Source organism: Struthio camelus, chromosome 2 (assembly GCF_040807025.1).
Source record: "Struthio camelus isolate bStrCam1 chromosome 2, bStrCam1.hap1, whole genome shotgun sequence".
Classification (NCBI taxonomy): Eukaryota; Metazoa; Chordata; class Aves; order Struthioniformes; family Struthionidae; genus Struthio; species Struthio camelus.
In genome coordinates, this window is record NC_090943.1 from 129,519,851 (window position 1) to 129,538,344 (window position 18,494).

An 18,494-nucleotide genomic window follows, 5' to 3' on the forward strand; every position below is an offset into this window, starting at 1 on the left:
CAGTAGTTTTATTGAGTTGTTTTGTCATTCTGAATAGAAACCACAGTAAGAGGGGTTGAAAACGCTGCTTATTTGACATAGCACAGGCAGAACAGTAGCTTTCTGTCTGTCCATCTGTGTTTTTTGTTTTTTTTAAACACATACCGTCAGGTTAGCATTATACCATCACTGCATGTTTCAGAGAGCAGTTTCACCAGCTGAGCCACTAGTTTGCACTGTGTATGTGCCACCACCTTGACTAGAGTCTCTTAAAGAAATTGGTTATGCGTAACACCTTACCTCTGTAGCTATTGAGTTTATGTGCTAGTTTTAAGAGAAAGAGATTCATCCCATCTTCTACAGAGGATGTGAAATAATCATATTTTCTTTCTAATGGAAGACCCAGGAGAATCAGATTTAGAAATTGGAAGAGATTTTTCCAATTTTGTCTCTTCTCTGCGGGTCATTAAACTTTGCTGTTCCAAGGAACGTGTTGTGTGGCTCTTGGGTAGTATGGATTATGCATATATAAGAAACACACTCTTGGGCTGTGAGAGTTATGGTTTGATTGCCTTTAGGCTGAGAAGGACTTGAACCCAGGCCTTGAGTTTTCTAGGAGATTGCTTCACTATTAAGCTCTTGATGTATAAAGGGGGAACAGCCACCTTGACAGTAGATACCCCTCTCTGGGTGTAGAGATAATTTCAGAGAAATTCATGTTTTGCTTTTCTCAATCTTCTAAAATTTCTATATGAATTATATTTGTTCAAAGTCGCTAGACTTTATTCCTTTGGAAAAAAATCTGTGTATTATGTAGCAAGGTAGAGCTTGTTGTTGATGTTGGCTCTAAAATTCAAATTTAAGAATGTAATTCTGAAAAAGTTCTGCATTTAGGTTTATGTCTCAGCCTAGGCAAACAGAGCAGTATCCCACAGTTAACCTTAATACTGTATTCTAAATGCTTTCACTTTCGTAAAGTCTTTTTCCTTTTCCCACTCCCTTTCCCCACTCAAACCCCGTTCTCACCTAGAACCCACCGGGTGCATCACTATTAGACTAGGATAATAATTTCCTTGAAGAATTGAATCACTTGAACTGAGGCTTTATTGTTGTCAGAACCAAGACTTAATTCTCCTTTCTCACCTCTATCCTCTTTCCTTACATCAAACATCTTACCCCTATGACTTCCACTCCCCCACTGCTCTCTCCTCCTCTGATTTCATCTTCACTCATACCTACGCTGTGCTTGTTGATGTCCCCCTTGACCTTCTTAGCTTCAGCAACCTCTCTATCCTCGTCTATTAGACTAGCTTGTTCTTTCATCTCTTCTATGTGTAGGTCATGCCTTTGTTTTCATCATCACAATTCTCGTTCCCCTCTTAAGCTGTTAATGAATGGTCTTGGCTGCACAGGTCACACTCCAGTTGCACTTAGGCACTCTCCTAATTGCTTTACTCCCTCAAAAATCACTTTCTTGCTGCTTTTACAAGCACCTTGATCTGTCAACTCACTAGCTTGCTTTGCTCCTGCTTCAAAATTTGCTGATCCTCTCTACTGATAAGAATACTATCCTTTTGCATTTATATTGGTTCTTTTCAGAACCTGTTTCATCTTAATCTTAGGTTCTGCTGGTACACTGAAATATTGCATGAATATTCCAATGTAGAAGTTGTCATGTAAAAATAATGATGTAGGTGTTTTGCCTGTGTCTATAAGAACAATTCATAGGATATCTTGTGGAAATTCCCAGTTAAAACTACTAAGTCTTATTTTTACCAAAATCTGATGTTCCTAAGTAGAGGAGTAAAGCTTCTGGATATTTCAAAACAATTTTTTCACGAGTTAAACACCAAATGTTATAAAAATATATAGAATAGAATTTTAACTCTCCTGTGATACTACAATTTTATTTTTGGCTGTACAGAAAAAGCTTAAGTAAAACTAAGGATATCGAGACCTGACTTCATGAAGAAGTAAATAGTATTTACTTCAGTGTCATGGTTATATTAAGGTTAAATAAACTAGTATTTTAATGAATGGTTTTATATAGGATCAATTTGTTTAAGGTCATGTAGAGAAGATCATCTGATTGAAGGACATTGTGTAATGACAAAACGTTTTTTGATGTCTGAATACTGGAGTAGCTGGTGACTTAGAAATACCACAGATAGCTGTGTTTAGTAGATAATGTTTGTATCTTGGCATTTCTAGTCCAGACTGTGTGTAGACTATTACTGAGAACAAAATGGCTATACTGTTTGCCTATTAAATTGTTTGACTGATGTTTTCTGAGTTTCCTAGTGTCGTAATAAATTTTTTTGACAATACTCTAGTATATAAATAAGCTTTTGCCATCAGTATAGTATCAAATCATAACAATTTCTTTTTATGGTAACATTTACATCATTCAGTCTTGATTTTGAAATATTTATTTTTATAAATTCTCTTCTTTTTTTGCTCTAAGATGTTTTTAATAGGCCATATTCTAAGGTGTGTTGAGAATTTGCCAGTTCTATGGAGAGGTCATTCCATTTGAAAGTCCTCTGAAAATACCTCTGAAAATATTGTCCTTTTAAACTTATATTATAGTGAAGTCAAGGCTGGATTTTGAGCTAACTCTTGCTGCTTAATACCTTGCTACAAAATTTTGCCATGTATTTTCAACAGCACAGTATAGGAAGGCTTTACTCAATTTGAATATAGGTAGCAAAATCAGAAAGTAAGCTTTTTAATGATAATTGGCTGAGTTTTTTATTCAGTTCCCAAAATACTGATTACCACAGAATCATGGAAGAGTTGGTATAGGAAGGGACTTCCGGAGATCACTCGCCCAACCCTGCCGCTCAAGCGGGGTCACCTGGAGCAGATTACCTAGGACCGTGTCCAATCAGCTTTTGAATATCTCCAAGGATGGAGACGCCACAACCTCTCTGGGCAACCTGTTCCGCTGTTCAACCACCCTCACAGTTAAGAAGCGTCGTCTTATGTTCAAGTGGAATTTCCTGTGTTTGAGTTTGTGCTTGTTGCCTCTCAACCTGACACTGGGCACCACTTATATCTCTGTATAAGTAATGTCATCCATCACCATTGATGTTTTAGTTAAAATACTGAGGTGCTAATTTATGAGCATGTCATGTACAGAATTATATCATTGTCCACTTTGCATAGCTACAGAAGACACAAAAATGCTCCCTCATGCTGGTGACCCATACCAGTGATTGTAGGGCAGGGAAGAGCATGTGCTTATCAGGGATATCAGTGCAATTCATACATTAGCTGACACTGCTTCTGATACACCAACAAGTATAGTGTTGGACAGATGGGAGCCGCGGGAGCGACTTACGGTTCTCTAAGAAAGAACAAAGTTGTGGTTAGACCGAGTATACTACAGGTCCTTGAAACAGGAAAAGTTACTGAATGAAGGCACAGGGAGAGCATCCCTACAGTGTTGATCAAGTAGGAAAGAGAGATCATCTTTTGGAGTTGAATGATAAAATCTCAACTTATCATGTTTTCTAATCTTTCTGACAAAAATAAAAATTTGAAAATGGGACACCTGTGTTACCCATGTAGAGACTTGTGCATTTGAGTCTGCAAGCAATGTACCATCACTCTGATCATTTCTTAACTTTATAATCCACTGCTATGGGGTAACTTGCCACTGTCCCTGTAACAAAAAATTAAATTTGTGAGGAATCTTTTTACACGAAGGCTCATTTGTTGGTATCATTACTAGTTCTCCCTTCCTGCTCCACAGCCCCCATGCACAAAGTCCCTCAGATGTTCAAGTGCTGTTTTCTATGAGCTCTAGATGGAGTAAAGGTCTAGATAGGGCAGAACACTGCTGTAGAAAGGTCCTCCCACCCTCCCAGGTAGGGGAACCCTGTATAAAAAGGATCAGGGATTAAAAACAGCACCATTCGAAAAGACCTTGTGAAGGCTGCTTCTACTACTGCCACTATGAAAAGAAGGAGGATCAAAGCGCAGAGGTTACGCTTCAAGAGGAAAGCTTGTGAAGGATAGCGCAGCCCTTTGGTACTTTAATCAAAACATTTGCCTTAGAATCTGAACTATTTTGCCGTTGTCTAGCATGTGACAACAGAAGTAGGCGATAGAAGACCAAGAAATTTCTTCTTAGGTTAGAGAGGTCTTTGGTTTATTTTAGGATTTTCGGAGATTATAGCAGGTTCTAAGAGACTGCTAACAATTACTGCCAAGAATGAGTAAAAGGTTTTCCAAATGTTAGTGATTACATTGCCTAGCTGGTCTGCATATTTTCATAACATATTTGCCCACAGGTTTAAATAATATATATGGAAATTATTTTAACGTATTTGATGAATGTACCTCTAAATTATGTCCAGCAGAAGGTGCAGTGTTATTGGTGTAGATGGTAGTACAGTAGTTCCTGTGACTGTCCCAACAGTTACAATGTTATCTTTAGAGTATATTGAAGTTAGTATGGCATAAATTCATGTTTAGCAGACATAATGTAAAAATCTACTTTTTTCAGATGAGCGACCAACAAATGTATGAAACTGTCATTCACATCGTCGGTGATGTTGTCATGCAGTATGGAAAACAACATGTTAAGAGTGTAGTATTTTAGTATTTCTCTTCCCGTATTTTTATTAAAGTGCTTGTTTGAGGATATATTACGATAATTTCTGAAGAGTGCTTTTGTTCCCACAGTGAGTCCTCTCTTGATGTCATACTCTTCATCTTGTGATAACATCACTACCACAGTAACTTAAGTTGTTAAGTATACACACTTTTAGAATTCAACAGAGTTGTAATAGACAAGAAAGAGGGATGATACTAAAAAAATCCTCAATAACATTTTAAAAATGGTAAAGAGTTATAATAAATAAGTGCCAGATGGCAGTTTTGAAAGAGACCAAGTTTCACTGGCTTTTTAAAGCAGGTTTCTAAGTAGCTTCATGAAACATAGGCACTGAACATAAAATGTTAATAGCTTGCGACTATATTAATATAATGTCTGGAATATTACATTACTTGGTTTGCAGAGATAATCAGTGATGGTAATATAATGCCTGCCTCTCAGATCCAACCTATGATTTAAATTCATTATTGCTTATAAAGCACTCTGAAGTCTTTAGTTGAAAGGTGTTACATAAGTGTAAAAGTACTATTATTATTATTAATTTAACATCACCATTAGAGTAAAGTCAGTACTTTAGGAACATTTGCTATATTATACTCAATAACTTTTTATTCATCATATGCTGCATATTAGTTATTTTAACATTTAGAAAGCTTAGTAATCTGGAAGTGTTCCAATCTATTGTTCCAGACAGCAGTTAGATATTTGGGTGGATCATGTAAAAACAGTGAAATGGCTGAGAAAGCATGTAAAATGTTTGTTTTAAGTAATATTACATCAATGAAACAGACATCTGCAGTACTGGATTTGGTTTTAAACCTCTTTAAACTTTTTTTCAAGTTAACGTTGTGCTATTTTTTTCTAAAGTTGATTTTTGGGGGAGTAATACATTATTTCTAAACAAGTATATTGTTTTACTTCTGTTTAAATTTTCTGTTTCTCACGTTTTTGGAGAAAAACAGATTTACAGTAGGCGAGGTACCTCTTAGGATGTACTGAACACCTATCACTTAGTATTGTTGTTACTGTTTATTTTTGCAACCAAACTTTAACAGCCAATATTTGTAATATCTATTTTGATTTTTATTCTTGTTATCTCAAGTACAAGACTATTTAAAAAAAATGAAAAATGACAGACCTCAGGGATTATAGCCTCAGAAGAGGGTATATAATAACTCTGTGGTATGGATTACGCACTATAAAATAATGTTGCCTGTTGACACAATAGTTATATCTGCAGGGTTATATTCTAAATGTCCCACATGGGACAAAAATTCTACTGGGGAAAAAGAAATTTTAGGAACTTTATCCTCCATCCTCCGCAATAACATTGTCCTGAATTTGTGCCCTGCTCTAGAGAGTTCAGTGCAGGAGTCTCTCCTCTTGGAGTTAGCTGTCAGCATGGATGAAGTGCCCTTGGGTTGGAGGTCAGGGACTGACCAGACTCCGTAGCCCCATGTAGAAAGGACAGAGAGTTGATTACTCAGTTGAGTAATAAATACATCTGTCTCAGCCTATGTATATATATATATATGCCTATTACAAATGCGACTGTAGGCATCTACACTTTCTCTCTAAAGCAGTGGTATGGAGTACCATGTGGTTTGCTGTCTGTAGGCTCCTGAGCAGTCTTTGGCTTTGTTTTCCTCCAGCGGCAAAGTGGAGTCATGCCTCAGATGTTACCTGTTACACTCTTCTGCATTGTGCGGAACAAGCAAGGTCAAAACTTGGGACCTTGTCCTTCTGTACTTAACTCATTCAAATTCTGTCAGCATCAGTGGAATTACCTACCTTAATTCAGAAGACAACATCAGTCTTTGCCCCCTAGTTTTCACTATCCTAATGTAAAATTAATAGCAGCACTCCTTAAACTAATCATGCCTAACAGTGTAACCAGATGCTTCCTGAAACGTTATTGGGCCTTTTGGAATGGCGTAAGCTTGATGTTCTCTCTGAACCAATATTAAGTTAAAAGCCAAGTGCGTGAGTAAATTGATTAAAAGATTCACCTGTAAGCAGTTTGCTGGGTCAGCAGTGTGGAAGTTCGATTTTTGCTATGTAGTTGAAGATGAGGATATTAATTACTGGTAATATTTTTAAGTCTTCTCCTTGCAGAAGACATTTTGTTATATCACTAGCATTAGAGGAATCCTTTATAGGAAACTGGAAATTAGTTTTCTTCTCTTCTTTGAATTTATTCTACATTTTGAAATGACTTGAATATGTACTGCAAGGGAATTAAGCCTTGAACCCTGCAATTTCTCATGGAATTGCTAAATCAGTTAACAAACATGTTTGTCATTCCTAAAATGAAGTGCCATATGACTCAAGTTCACAAATGTTATTTTCAGGTATATACTAAAAGATTAAAGTATGCTATTAATGTGATATTAAACATTCTCAAGATTATTTTTCAATTTATTAATCGTAAGAAAGAAGTTTTCCTCTTATCTCAGCAAACTACGTGCTCAGGTTTCAAACAAATGCTTCATTGTGTATGAAAACTACAAAAATTCAGCTTTAATTCTGCAGACAAGAATATTAGCAAAACTGCTCAAGTATGTACCCCTGTGTACAAGTGGGTTGAGGGTCAAGATGTTCTCTAAAAATATATTTAAAATTCTGAAATGCAGACAAATCATTCCTAATTAACACGTAGAAATATTTAAAAGTTCCCACAATTCATGTGAATAAATTTAGGTCTTTTTGATATTCCTGTAACTCCTGTTGATGTTAATTGTGAACATTCACACTGAACAAAGAAAGCATGTATGTTATCCAAAGCAAGGAGCTATTTGCAAGCTATAGAATGCCATATATGCAGCCAAACACAAAAAAATCTCTTCTCTGGGGAGCAATCAAATAAGAGTCCTTAGCGCAGTAATGATGTGGCTGCAGGGCAATTTAAGATTATTTAAGCACAGGTTGCTGTTGTAATTCAGCGAATGTTTTAAGCCAGCATAAAGCAGCACTGCTACTGCAAGAAGCAGTCCTGCCCTCCTCCTGCCTCTGACTGCTCATTCTCATGAGTGTCACTGCATGGCCCTACAGGTGCGTGTGGTGGCACGAGAAGCAGAGCAGCTGAAGAGTACAAACAACAGCTTTAGGTGGGAGAGAAAAGAACTACTTCTTGTTGTGATAGTGCTGGTATAGGCTAGTTTAAATTTTTTGTCCAACAGCCTCAATTGTTGTGTCAGGAAGGAGGCAGAAGATTGTAGTTGAATAAAGATTGTGCTACTAATTGAAAGTAACAACTGTTCCTTATGGTTTGTAGATCTGCAGACCTTTAATTTTTCACATTGTGTATTCTGTGCATGCCACAGTTATAAAGTCCAGGTTTATAGCTTGGGAAGACTGGGAAAGAGGAGGGGCACTTCATATCTGCTTTGTTGCTTAAAGAAAGAGGAAACGTTACCTTTAAATACTTTCTTTGTTTTCAGGTGAAAAGTATTTTAATGAGAAGTATCTTACTGTCAGACACATTCTAGGGTAGTGAAAATGTTCTTTGCTTTTGTTTTCAGCACCAAAGGGAATACTCCATCTCTCTCCTGATGTTTATCAAGAGATGGAAGCAAGCCGCAACAAAGCAGCCCCTGGTACCACCGTAAGCTATTTGTCCTCCAAAGAAATGAGCCAGACTTCTAGCTCTTTCTTCAGCATATCTCCTACAACAAATAGCACAGCTACAATTGCCAGGGAACTTCTCATGAATGGAACGTCCCCAACTGCTGAAGCCATAGGTCTAAAAGGAATATCTCCTGCTTCCCCCTGTTCTGCAGTGCAGCCTTCAAAACAGCTGGAGTATTTGGCAAGGATTCAAGGCTTTCAGGTATGGGAAGGGGAAAATGAAGCTCTTCAGCCAGAATCATAGCATTGCCATCAAGGTTTCACTCTTGCCCTCTTGAATGTGGGCATGCATGTAACTTATCCTGTAAAATTAGCTGGTGTCCAAGGCAGTTTCTGGGTCCAGGGGATACAACCCTGTGCCAGTATACATGTCCCTCCTTCTCTTTTTTTTTTTGTTCCTTCCTTCCATTCACTTTATTGCAGGTCATCTTTCTCTCCTTTGTTTATTTTCCTGAAATAACTACAGGCTTAAATGATGCTTTTTACTTGCACTTCTTGGAGTGTCTTCACCTCGTGGCATTAGAAGCTTTACATTCTGCTCTGATGTTAGTTTCTCTCTTACAAACTGATCCAGAAGATACTGACGCAATAACTTAGTGGTGGTGTTCTGGGTCAGATTGTTAAAACTTACTCTTGGTTCCCATCCTGCACCTGTCAGTTGTAACCGGCAGAGCAAAGTTTTTGTCAGAAGGTGCAGCCTGAGAGCAGACTTGGTGTCAGAGCAACGTAGAAAGTTCTTGATATCGCACTCAATCCTAGCAAATGTAGGATGTAGTAAGCTGGATCAGCGTATTAGTCCATCAGCACTGATAACCGGTATCCAGCACTGGCAAATACCATACACGTCATACAACAGTGAAAGCCTCTGTAGTACATTCACTCATTTCTGCAGCCTGGAAGACGGGAAAAGGAAGCCTCTTCCTGATCACTGTTAGAAAATTACATGCATAATTACATGCATATATATGCGTAGTCACTCATTTTATTGTGTTGCACCACTGGAGGATAGGACCAGCTGCGTAGAAGTACTCTTTTTCCTGTCTTAGGGTCTTTTTTTCCTTTTCAGAGTTGTGAATTTGTTTCATTTGAAAACTTGGCCTCATATGTTTTAGCATATGTAATTTGATCATGTAACCAAATCATGGAAATGGGAGGTCCCTGTTAGAGTTTTTGCATGCCCGCTAATGACTTTTTTCATCAAAGCCCGTGTAATTTACAAAGTATGCAGTTGTTGGAAGTGATTTAAAAGAGGCTGCTAAAATTTGAGAAATAGTGTCAGATATTTTGTTGGCATAAGCAGCGTAGTTCAATTACACATAAGTAAATCAGATATCACCACTTACAGATCTGGGCCAATGTTGCCTCTCTCTAAAACGTACTTTCAGATGTCTTTCAGTCTTCATTTTTAAAATACATCATTTTTGATTCATTAGGTTGAGTTTCTCTTAACAGAAGAAACAGTAAGAGTGTAAACCTTATCATAGAAGAGTTAAGCTGCTAATGGGAATTCAGTTCCTCTGAGTTCCATTTGATTACCTGCCTACACTAGAAACAGATGAATTCTGATGAAAAGAAATTCTATCCATGAAGTTTTCACTGCTCGCTTTCACATCTTGTCAGACTGCTTGTGTCTACTAGTAACACTTTATTTGCATAGAACCAATGCACAGTTTATGTTATTGTTTTGATTCCTACTTGCCTACAGTATGTGGTTACTGTAAAATGCTTAGTTGTGTTTGTCCTGTTTCTTTCATGCTTTGATTCTAGATGCTTATGTAGAAATTGTTTTTAAAGGGTCTTACCTTGAGCCAAAAATATAATCCGTTTCACTCATAAACTCGACTACTACTTTTTACTTGGCCCTGATACAATGCAACAAGTTTGACAGAGAATTTCTATTATTACCATATATCCTCTCTGTATAAAACTGATCGTTTTACATCATATTAGCATGCTTTTTAACACCTCGCTTGAACAAGTCTGGTATCGATGTGAAACTCTGCCACTGCTGGATCGCTGAGCTGAGGTGGAGCAGTGAACAGAATCTCTGTGGGAAATGGCTTAGTGGCCTGTCAGGTGCATATCACAGGTCTCTTCACCATTTCAGTGTAGAAAGCTCTTTGTGTTTAAGAGTTGGAAAGCCTATTTCTTTACAGGTTAACTTTCTCAGGCATATTTACTAAGTAGAAAACTACTGCATTTACAAACAGGTAGCTTGTTTCATGTTGACCCAAAATGATTTTTTAATTGTTAGCATGTATTTGTATTCTGGTCCGGATGATAACCATAGTTTTGTCTTTCATTGAAGAACGTATACATTCTGTTCTGTTACAATGTATTTTTGAATTTAAAAAAAAATCAATAAATACTCATATGGTGTTTCATTTGTAAATGTAAAAAAATGTTATTTGCTTATTTGAATGTTTCTTTGAACTTCTTTAGCTGCAGAGAACACGTCTTAAAAATGTGACTATTTAATTTAAATTCTTCTAAACCGTTTGTATATGATCTCAGTCATGTTCTGTTGTAAGCCCTTAATATTAAGAGGGACTAATGTATGGAAAATACTAAAAAAAATACATTCTATGTCTTTTGGCTTATTATTCTAAAGGCATTTGTAATTGATAAGCAGCAGCTCAGTGTCGTTGAAAAACAGGTGTTTTGCTTGGATACTTTCAAGACTCAGGCTTCAAATTACCAGTGATAAGTAAACCAAGATACTTCACAAGCAAGCCTTTACCAAGTCTGAATAAAGCATTTTTAGTGCTTGCTTCATATTTATGGATCCGATCTACCAGTTAATCATTTTGCAGACTTTGCCCAGAGATTGTTTAAAGGAAGATTCAGCTTTGGTTAAAATTGTTATTTTTAAGCGACTGTGGTATTTTAGTCATTGTTTTGTAACTAGATTAGGAAAGTTATAGTTACATTTGCTGACAATTTAAGTGCAGTAAATTATTCAGAGAGTTTGTTTAATCTGAAACATTTAGAGAAACTGTTTACACATGAATAATTTGAGCCTCCAGTTTTTACTGAGGCAAAACATAAGTTGCAGGTAGTTAGAGTCCAGTAGGAAATTCCCCTGGGAGTTTCCATGAAGTAAAGGCTGTAGAATTTAAGAGGCCGTTGCTGAGAGCCCACAGTCTCTGTGCATGGATGCAGCCGTAATGGGTCACAGTGGTGTTAGTATTACATTTGGCTTGCTGTATTGGCAGCACTTAGATATCTTAACTTTTTCTCTGTAGTGGCTAGTGGAAATAAAAGCTCACACAGGATATAGTTTCTGTTTGATGCATCTCATTAATTGCAATGATTACACAATTTATCTGTTTTTTTTTTCCCCACATCTGTTTAGTTGATTGATTTGAATGTTATATGTTGGGCCTTTCCAAATGTTTCTCGTTTTCCCAACAAGTAGTGAAGACTTAAATTTCTGAGTGATTGTACATACATGAGAAGCCCTGCTGTACGCTCTAGACTCAGGATTACGTGTAGTTCATACATTTCAGCTTGTGGTTTTGAACTGTAGTGAGAGATGGGCCTAAACCAAATCTCCACACCTGTGTCGGGGCTGACCTTGAGCTCAAACCTTTCCCTACAGTGACGTTAAGCAAAATCAAGAGTCCTGCTTTGCTGAAGCTTGGATTTGGAAATCAGTCCAGGAGTGTTTGCATCTTATTACTGAGATATGTTTGTGAAATTCAGGTACATTGTAATCTCAGTGAATTTCAAGTAAAGATCTATAGCTTTGTCTAATCTATATGTAATTGCAAATTTCTTGGAGCAGGACTCACAAGTCAAAATTTAAAACGCAGCTAAATACCATTTTAAAAAAAGACATAGGCACTATGGCTGCTAGTGGCAAGTTTTTTCAAGTTGTAAAAATGCCTAAAAATCCAGGTAGATGCTTCCTGGGATTTTCACAAAGAGCTATGTAAATTAGGTAGCTAACTTACAGTTAGATCGTAACACAGGGCACCCCACGTAGTGTTTTCCAAGTTGGAGCTGTGTTCCCTCCTGTGCCACCCTGTGAATGTGCTGTTGGAGGGGGTTGGTAACACCTTGGAGATTTCTGCCCTACCCTGTGTTGCCTGATACAGACAAGCCTAAGTCTCTTGAGACTTTCTGACAAGCTCCAGGTTGTGATGCTAGGGTGATTTAAAATGTTGCTTTACTCGGTGTCTTCTCTGCTCTTCTGCTAAAGGCTGTGGCCACTCTGATGGAGAGCAAAAGGCACAAGTCTGTCTTTCTATTAAGCCGTTGGAAGTTCAGACTTGGCACAGTTATTTGAAAGAACCATCTAGTTTAGGCTGGGCTCTGAGCTGTGGTGACTGAGCTCCATTTCATGGTACCTCTTAGATGTAGCTGTTGCTGCTGCAGAGTTTAATACCACAGAAGTGGTATTTGGTTCCCAAAGTAGACAACCGCTATCTTCTCCACCACCACTACCAAATTTGCACAGGATTGTGAATCAGAACCCTGCTTTTACCCCAGTCTCTTTCTGTTTGTCCGATATTAAGCTCACTGTTAGCACCTGTTAACAGTGTTAAAGATAATTAAACAGTTCCTGGTCTTTTTAATATGGAAGAGTTTAGGCCTGAAATCCATATTCAAGCAAATCTCGTAGAAACGAGCATGACAGTAAGATCTGAGTTCAGTGGGAAATTTTTGTACCCAAGGAATGAATCCCTATTCAGGATTAAACCAGAAAGAAAATAACTGGAATATAAATTGTATTCATTCCTTTTATATATTTAGATATCCTTAAAACTTTTTTAAGAATTTAAGGATTTATATATATATATATGTGTGTGTGTTTTTTATATATATACATATCTCTCTCCTTATATACCTTTAACTTCCTTCATTAGCATTTTGTTTCCAAGTATGACAACTCATCAGTGATGGATGAAATAACAATTTCAATTCAAAAGTTCTTTTCAAAAGCAGGCCACAATTAAGAAAAGTTGCTTACTTAGATAAATTAAAATTCTTTGCACTTCACTGAATGGAAGCAGCTTCCCTTTCATGAGTTCTTGTTAGTTAGACGACCCAGTGAAATTTGCATATTGAGTTTGGCAGAGCTCCCTGGGAGTGTTAACATTAGCTATTTCCCTCTCTTTTCTCAACTCTGAAGCTGTTTTTTACCTCAGTTAAAAGCAACACCTTACCTTTTTTCAGTACAACTTTTTCTCTTCGCACAGCAAGCAGGGTTTTTTTTTCCATTGAAGTTTCATCAGTCTTTGTACATAGATTAGGATATTTCTTTTTGACGATCTTTGATATGAATTCTGACTAGAAAACCAAGGCCAGATCACTTACTTGCACAAATTATTATATCTCTGAAGGCAACAGAGTGACACACCAATTGCAGATTTGGGCAACAGGACTGTCCTTTGAAGTTTTCCATAAGCCTGTCGCATTCATAAAAACAGCCATGGTAAAATAAGGAGGATGAGAAGACTACAGCAAGATGTTTGCCCATCTTTTAAACTCTTGAAGAACAAGAGTCTCTGAATTAGCTTTGGAAATTGTAAGAACTAAGTGGTATGGGTTGCAGGATTAGGGATAAAAACAAGCAGAAAGAAACCCTGAGCGTTCTCCCAAATTCAAATAGCTACAACAAAAGGAATTGCTAAATTTTTTTTGAGTGTTCTAGCGAACGCACCTAGAGTGAAAGCAGGCTGAAAATGCTCAGTATTGCATCTCATTCTCAAGAGCATCCTCCTGCTGAATAGACAATATGAAAAAGGAGGAGGTGAATAGCAATGCTACCATGAAAGTGAAAGCTCACAGTATAGAGCTTAGAAGCAGCACATTTAAATGCGGCTTCTGTGGTTTCCCAGAAAATCAGCAGCCATTTTCTACCTTTGTGTCTCTGATGGGCTGTAGAGTTGGGGCCTTCCCTTCCCAAGTGTACTCTCTCTGTTTTTACTATAGGCCTTCTTCATTTTTCTTGTTGTTGTTGCTTTCATTTCCATTCCTCACCCAAGACTAAAAGCAGCTACTTCTTTTTGCTTCTTTCACCTTTTTTCTTGGCTCATGGTGTGGGTAGAGTGATGCCCGAGTATGCCATTCACCTCTACTGTTCTTCAGTAATCTAGTAATCTACCCTGCACAAGTTATAGTTAGTCATTTTGTGGTGATTGTATTCAACTCATCATTCATTTAGGGGTGAAATGGAGCTGGGCTGTGTTAAACTGAAAAAAAAAACCAAACAATCTCCTTTGAATCATGAATGGCTCATGTGATTTTCCTCAGAGATTCCCCAAAATCACTTTTGAGAAAAAAACTAAAATTTTCCTGTCTTTTGGGGGAAGGGTTCAGTACAGTGAACCTATAGATAGAGTATAATTTTAACTGTAGTATTAGCTGTCAGGGTAAGTATATTTTCAAAGTTCCCTAGAGGTGAATGAATCAAAAGGTATTTTTTAGCAAGTTAAAGCTGATCATGGAAAGTATGGCAAGTGCTAAAAAACTAGAACGTAAACCCGAATGGTACTGCTCTGTCCTTGGACCTTTCAGCTGCAGAAATATTTGCAGCCGTTGTCAGCTTGGAACTGGAATCCTAACAAATGTTTGAGTACTGGGGAGTGCAAGAGTCTCATCACTAGTTCAAATAAAAAAATATAAATAGTTAGAGGAAGCTTTTGAAATTATAACATCGGGCTTCCTGGCATCTTTAATGTAAAAGGGATTAATGTAATGTCAGCAGAGAATTTTTAAACAAATATTTCTGTAAAGAAGGTCATATTTCCAAAAATGAGGACAAATTCGGATATTAAAAAATGAAAAAGTTTGTAAAACAGCTCTATTAAGAGAATAGCTTTGAAATCAAGCTGTTAAAGCAAATTTTACTGTATCCACAGTTCAGGTCAAAAAAGCTATAATTCTATGTATGTAGCTGTGCATCTGGTCCCCTATTGAAGTCGTTGGAGACTTCTTAACAAGCGGGATTGACCAGACCAGCAAACGTTTGTGAGATTGTTCTAAAATAGCAGTACTCGTTTAGGCCCCAGAAGGAACTGTGATCAGGTGATTCACTTGAATGTTAACACTGCATAGTGGATAGAAGTGGCAATTAATGACGTTTATATTTAAAAATAAGCGTTCATGAAACCTCTCGGAGAGGCACTAGAGTGACTGTGTTGCTGTGTGTTACAACTATGTTCATCTACAAAACACGGTGTGGAATCAAGAGTTTTGGTTCCAGTCCCAGGACCTTGGATCTCAGTCAAGTTTACTAGTGCTATACTCGCTCGTTACTGAGATGGGTTTCTGTAAAATGATATGTGGAATGATGCTGTGCTCCATCATGACTGAAAGGATTGAAATCTGGCCTTTTACAGAAGGGATAGTATCTTCCCGTGTGTTCGTACTATGGCATGCTTAATGGCCAATACAGTAATCTTAACAACAGTATTTGTCCCTTACCTATAGAGAATATAAACACCTATAGAATTAGTTGACATAGTCCTCATTATCCCAGTTTCTGTCTCTTCTGAATATTTTTTCTTTCTTCGTTTTTTTTTTTTTTTGCTAATATGAAGTTTGCAGTTTCACTAAATACCGAGCTGTTGCCTGATATTCAGATTGCTACAGGCTGTCCAAATTTACCTAACGTTTTTACTCCTGTTCTGTACAAAATCAGAAAATAAAAATTCTTTTATCCATATGAACTTAACAGTCTTTGCGCTCTGAAGAAAACTTACTCTATTGTATCGAGTTACTTTTCCACAAAACTTCTACGTTTATTCCAGACAACTGTTATTCTTGTCATACCAGTAATGCAGATTAACAGGGAAGGAAGCTTCCTCTAAGCAATGGCAACAGGTCAGTTAAGATTTTATTAATAAGTTTAGTGGTATCTGATTTGCACAACACCAGGAGTTTATTATCTCCTGTTAATGGAAAGTCCTCACTTGTCTATCAGAAACTTGCAGGTGTCTCGCTACACTGAAAATCACCTTGAAATCAAATGGGTATATAACATAGGTAATGGCTTCCAGATCAAAGCCTGAATTATACACAACTAGCCAAAAAAACCCAAACCATGTTGGGAGTGTGGAATAGAGAGAGAAAGAAACAGAACAAGCTGATAGAGTTGTTCTTCAGAGAGCTTCATGTGAAAATCAAAGCACATGGACCTCATTGCATTCTGTCTTACAGGTTTTTTTAATCAACTGAACTCCAGAAAGAAGGTAGACAGTACCATAGTTGATGCCAGTGTCTCAGAGTAGATCTACAAGAAGTGATTTTATTAGTTTCTGTTTATTTCAGAAATGTTTTTGATGGCCTGGGGGCCATCTAGGCGTGTTTTTGTCCTCCGAAAGTCAAAATAGTGGTAGTAATTCTACAAAAGATAACCAAAAGGATCATACCCGTATCAGTTTCTTACAAGAAAGAAATGTAAGTTGGGGAAACCTAGCATATTCACAGAACGTAGTGAGGGAGGTAGTATTTGTTAGAGGAAAATGGTTCTGAATTAATTTAAGAGCATGCAGAATTGGAGAGACAAATGCAAGTCTAGCTGCAAGGGGCAGTAAATTTTCAGATGCAAGGCTGTGGTGTGCAAGTGCCTGGCTTCTGGCCAGATATCTATCTCAACTAACTTTTTTCTCTTCTGGCTGTTGTTCCCTTTCTCCCTCTCAGCAGGAGGAAAGCCCTGCAGTCAAGGGCTGTTGACAATTCCAGGTGCATCTTTTTGTTTCGGTTTCTGGAAAGAAAGAAGGTAAATAGAGAGAAACAAGATACTGGCATTGCGTGCGGTTTTGTCCTCACCATCTTGCAAATAACAGTTGAAATCCTCTCGCATATCCCTGCACATAACTTGGTCCGTGAAAAAATGTAAATTGTGTTTTGATAACCAATTTTAGGATTTAGGGGTTTTATAAATATATGGAAAGTTAAAAAGCTATCAGGATCTCTCAAAATGTTGTAGCCAGCACTAAACACACCAGGCCTTGCCCCCTGCCAAAATCTTTTTAAGTAAATCCTAACGTGACTTGATAAGTTAGCTACAGACCTTGACTTGGAAGAAAGCCAAAACTTTGAATGACTGGAAGTTTCAGTTAGCAAAAATGTGAAAATGTGATGCTGAATTCATAGTAGACTGTGGCTTAGTTTTAATTATAATAAGGGAACTCAGCTCTGAAGCATAAACCCTTAAAAAGAGACGTGGCAAGAAAAGCTTAAAAAGAAGGCGGCAGACAGCAGAGTTACAGTTTACTCTTCCCGCTGTGCCAGAAGAGTAGGCGTTTGGAGAATGAGGGGTTTTTTAGCTGTCATCTCACTCAGTCTCATTCAGAACTGGGGCACAAGGAAGCAATATTACTTTCAGAAGTGACGTGATTTTTTTTTCTCTGTACACTTTATTTCACTTGTTTATAAAGAATTGTGATTCTTCCTGTGTGATGTCATATATCTGAGTTAATGCACAAAAGCAGTGTCTGTGCGATGATTAGATTTTTCGGCAAATTCAGGCAGCTGGTTTTGTGCTTGCAGTTTCACAGGGATGCTCCTCCATGCTCATTAATGTAATATTTTCCACTTTGGGCTTTCACTTGCAGTTTGTAAGCAGAGGATGGGGAACACACATCCTTAACTTTTCCGTGAAGTGGATGTTCATAATGAAAAAGAATGTACAAGAAAACATATTCCCATTGATATTGTTGCTAAATATTATTTTAAACTTGAATGATTTTCTCTCTCCACACTGACCAAATTCCTCTCTCAAATGAGGCAGTTGCTCAAAGTGATAAGTGAGGCACTTGCTCCTCCACAAATATTCTAAAACAAGCTCTTTCTCTGTGTACTTTATTAGCTGAACGCAAGCTCTCTCGTCTCTCTCATGTCATTTTTTAGGCCCTGTGATGAAAGCCGGGGATCACAAGGATTTCTCTATATGCAGTTGTCTTTTTCATATTTACTTTGACTGTAAAATAGAAATTTAATTTTGACTCCTCTCCCTGAAAATGCACTAGTCATCTGAATAATTATATTTAATTGCAACAGATAAGTTGTTTCTGCTAAAACCATGTCAGGTGTAACTTACTTTATAGTGCTTTACAATGTTTTCACTTGTGAATAATTCGTTTGTTGTTTTTTATCAGATATTTCTTATTCATTGGGCTCGGTGTTTTTTGGGAGATTGTATTCAGTAACCCACTGTAGTAAAATTGCTCTTTCTATTGGTACATGCATGTTTTGGTTACAGGATCGAGGAAGTGAACAGAATAGCGAGGTACTTTTCAATGTAATTGTT

At 37.4% G+C, this 18,494-nt stretch overlaps 1 protein-coding gene across 9 annotated transcripts in view; it reads left to right on the forward strand.

Moving 5' to 3' along the window:
• Window positions 1-18,494, forward strand: part of STAU2 (staufen double-stranded RNA binding protein 2) — a 171,899-nt gene that overhangs the window by 84,070 nt on the left and 69,335 nt on the right. For 8 of the 9 annotated variants that reach the window (XR_011139188.1, XR_011139187.1, XM_068932499.1 and 5 more), the window contains exon 12: window positions 8,125-8,432. Coding sequence is in view for 7 of the 9 variants with exons in the window: in XM_068932499.1 (XP_068788600.1) it covers window positions 8,125-8,432 (308 nt within the window). In the remaining 2 variants the exon portion in view is untranslated. Of the gene's footprint in view, window positions 1-8,124; window positions 8,433-16,882; window positions 16,957-18,494 lie in introns of those variants that run through there. The other variant, XM_068932501.1, reaches the window with a different exon arrangement.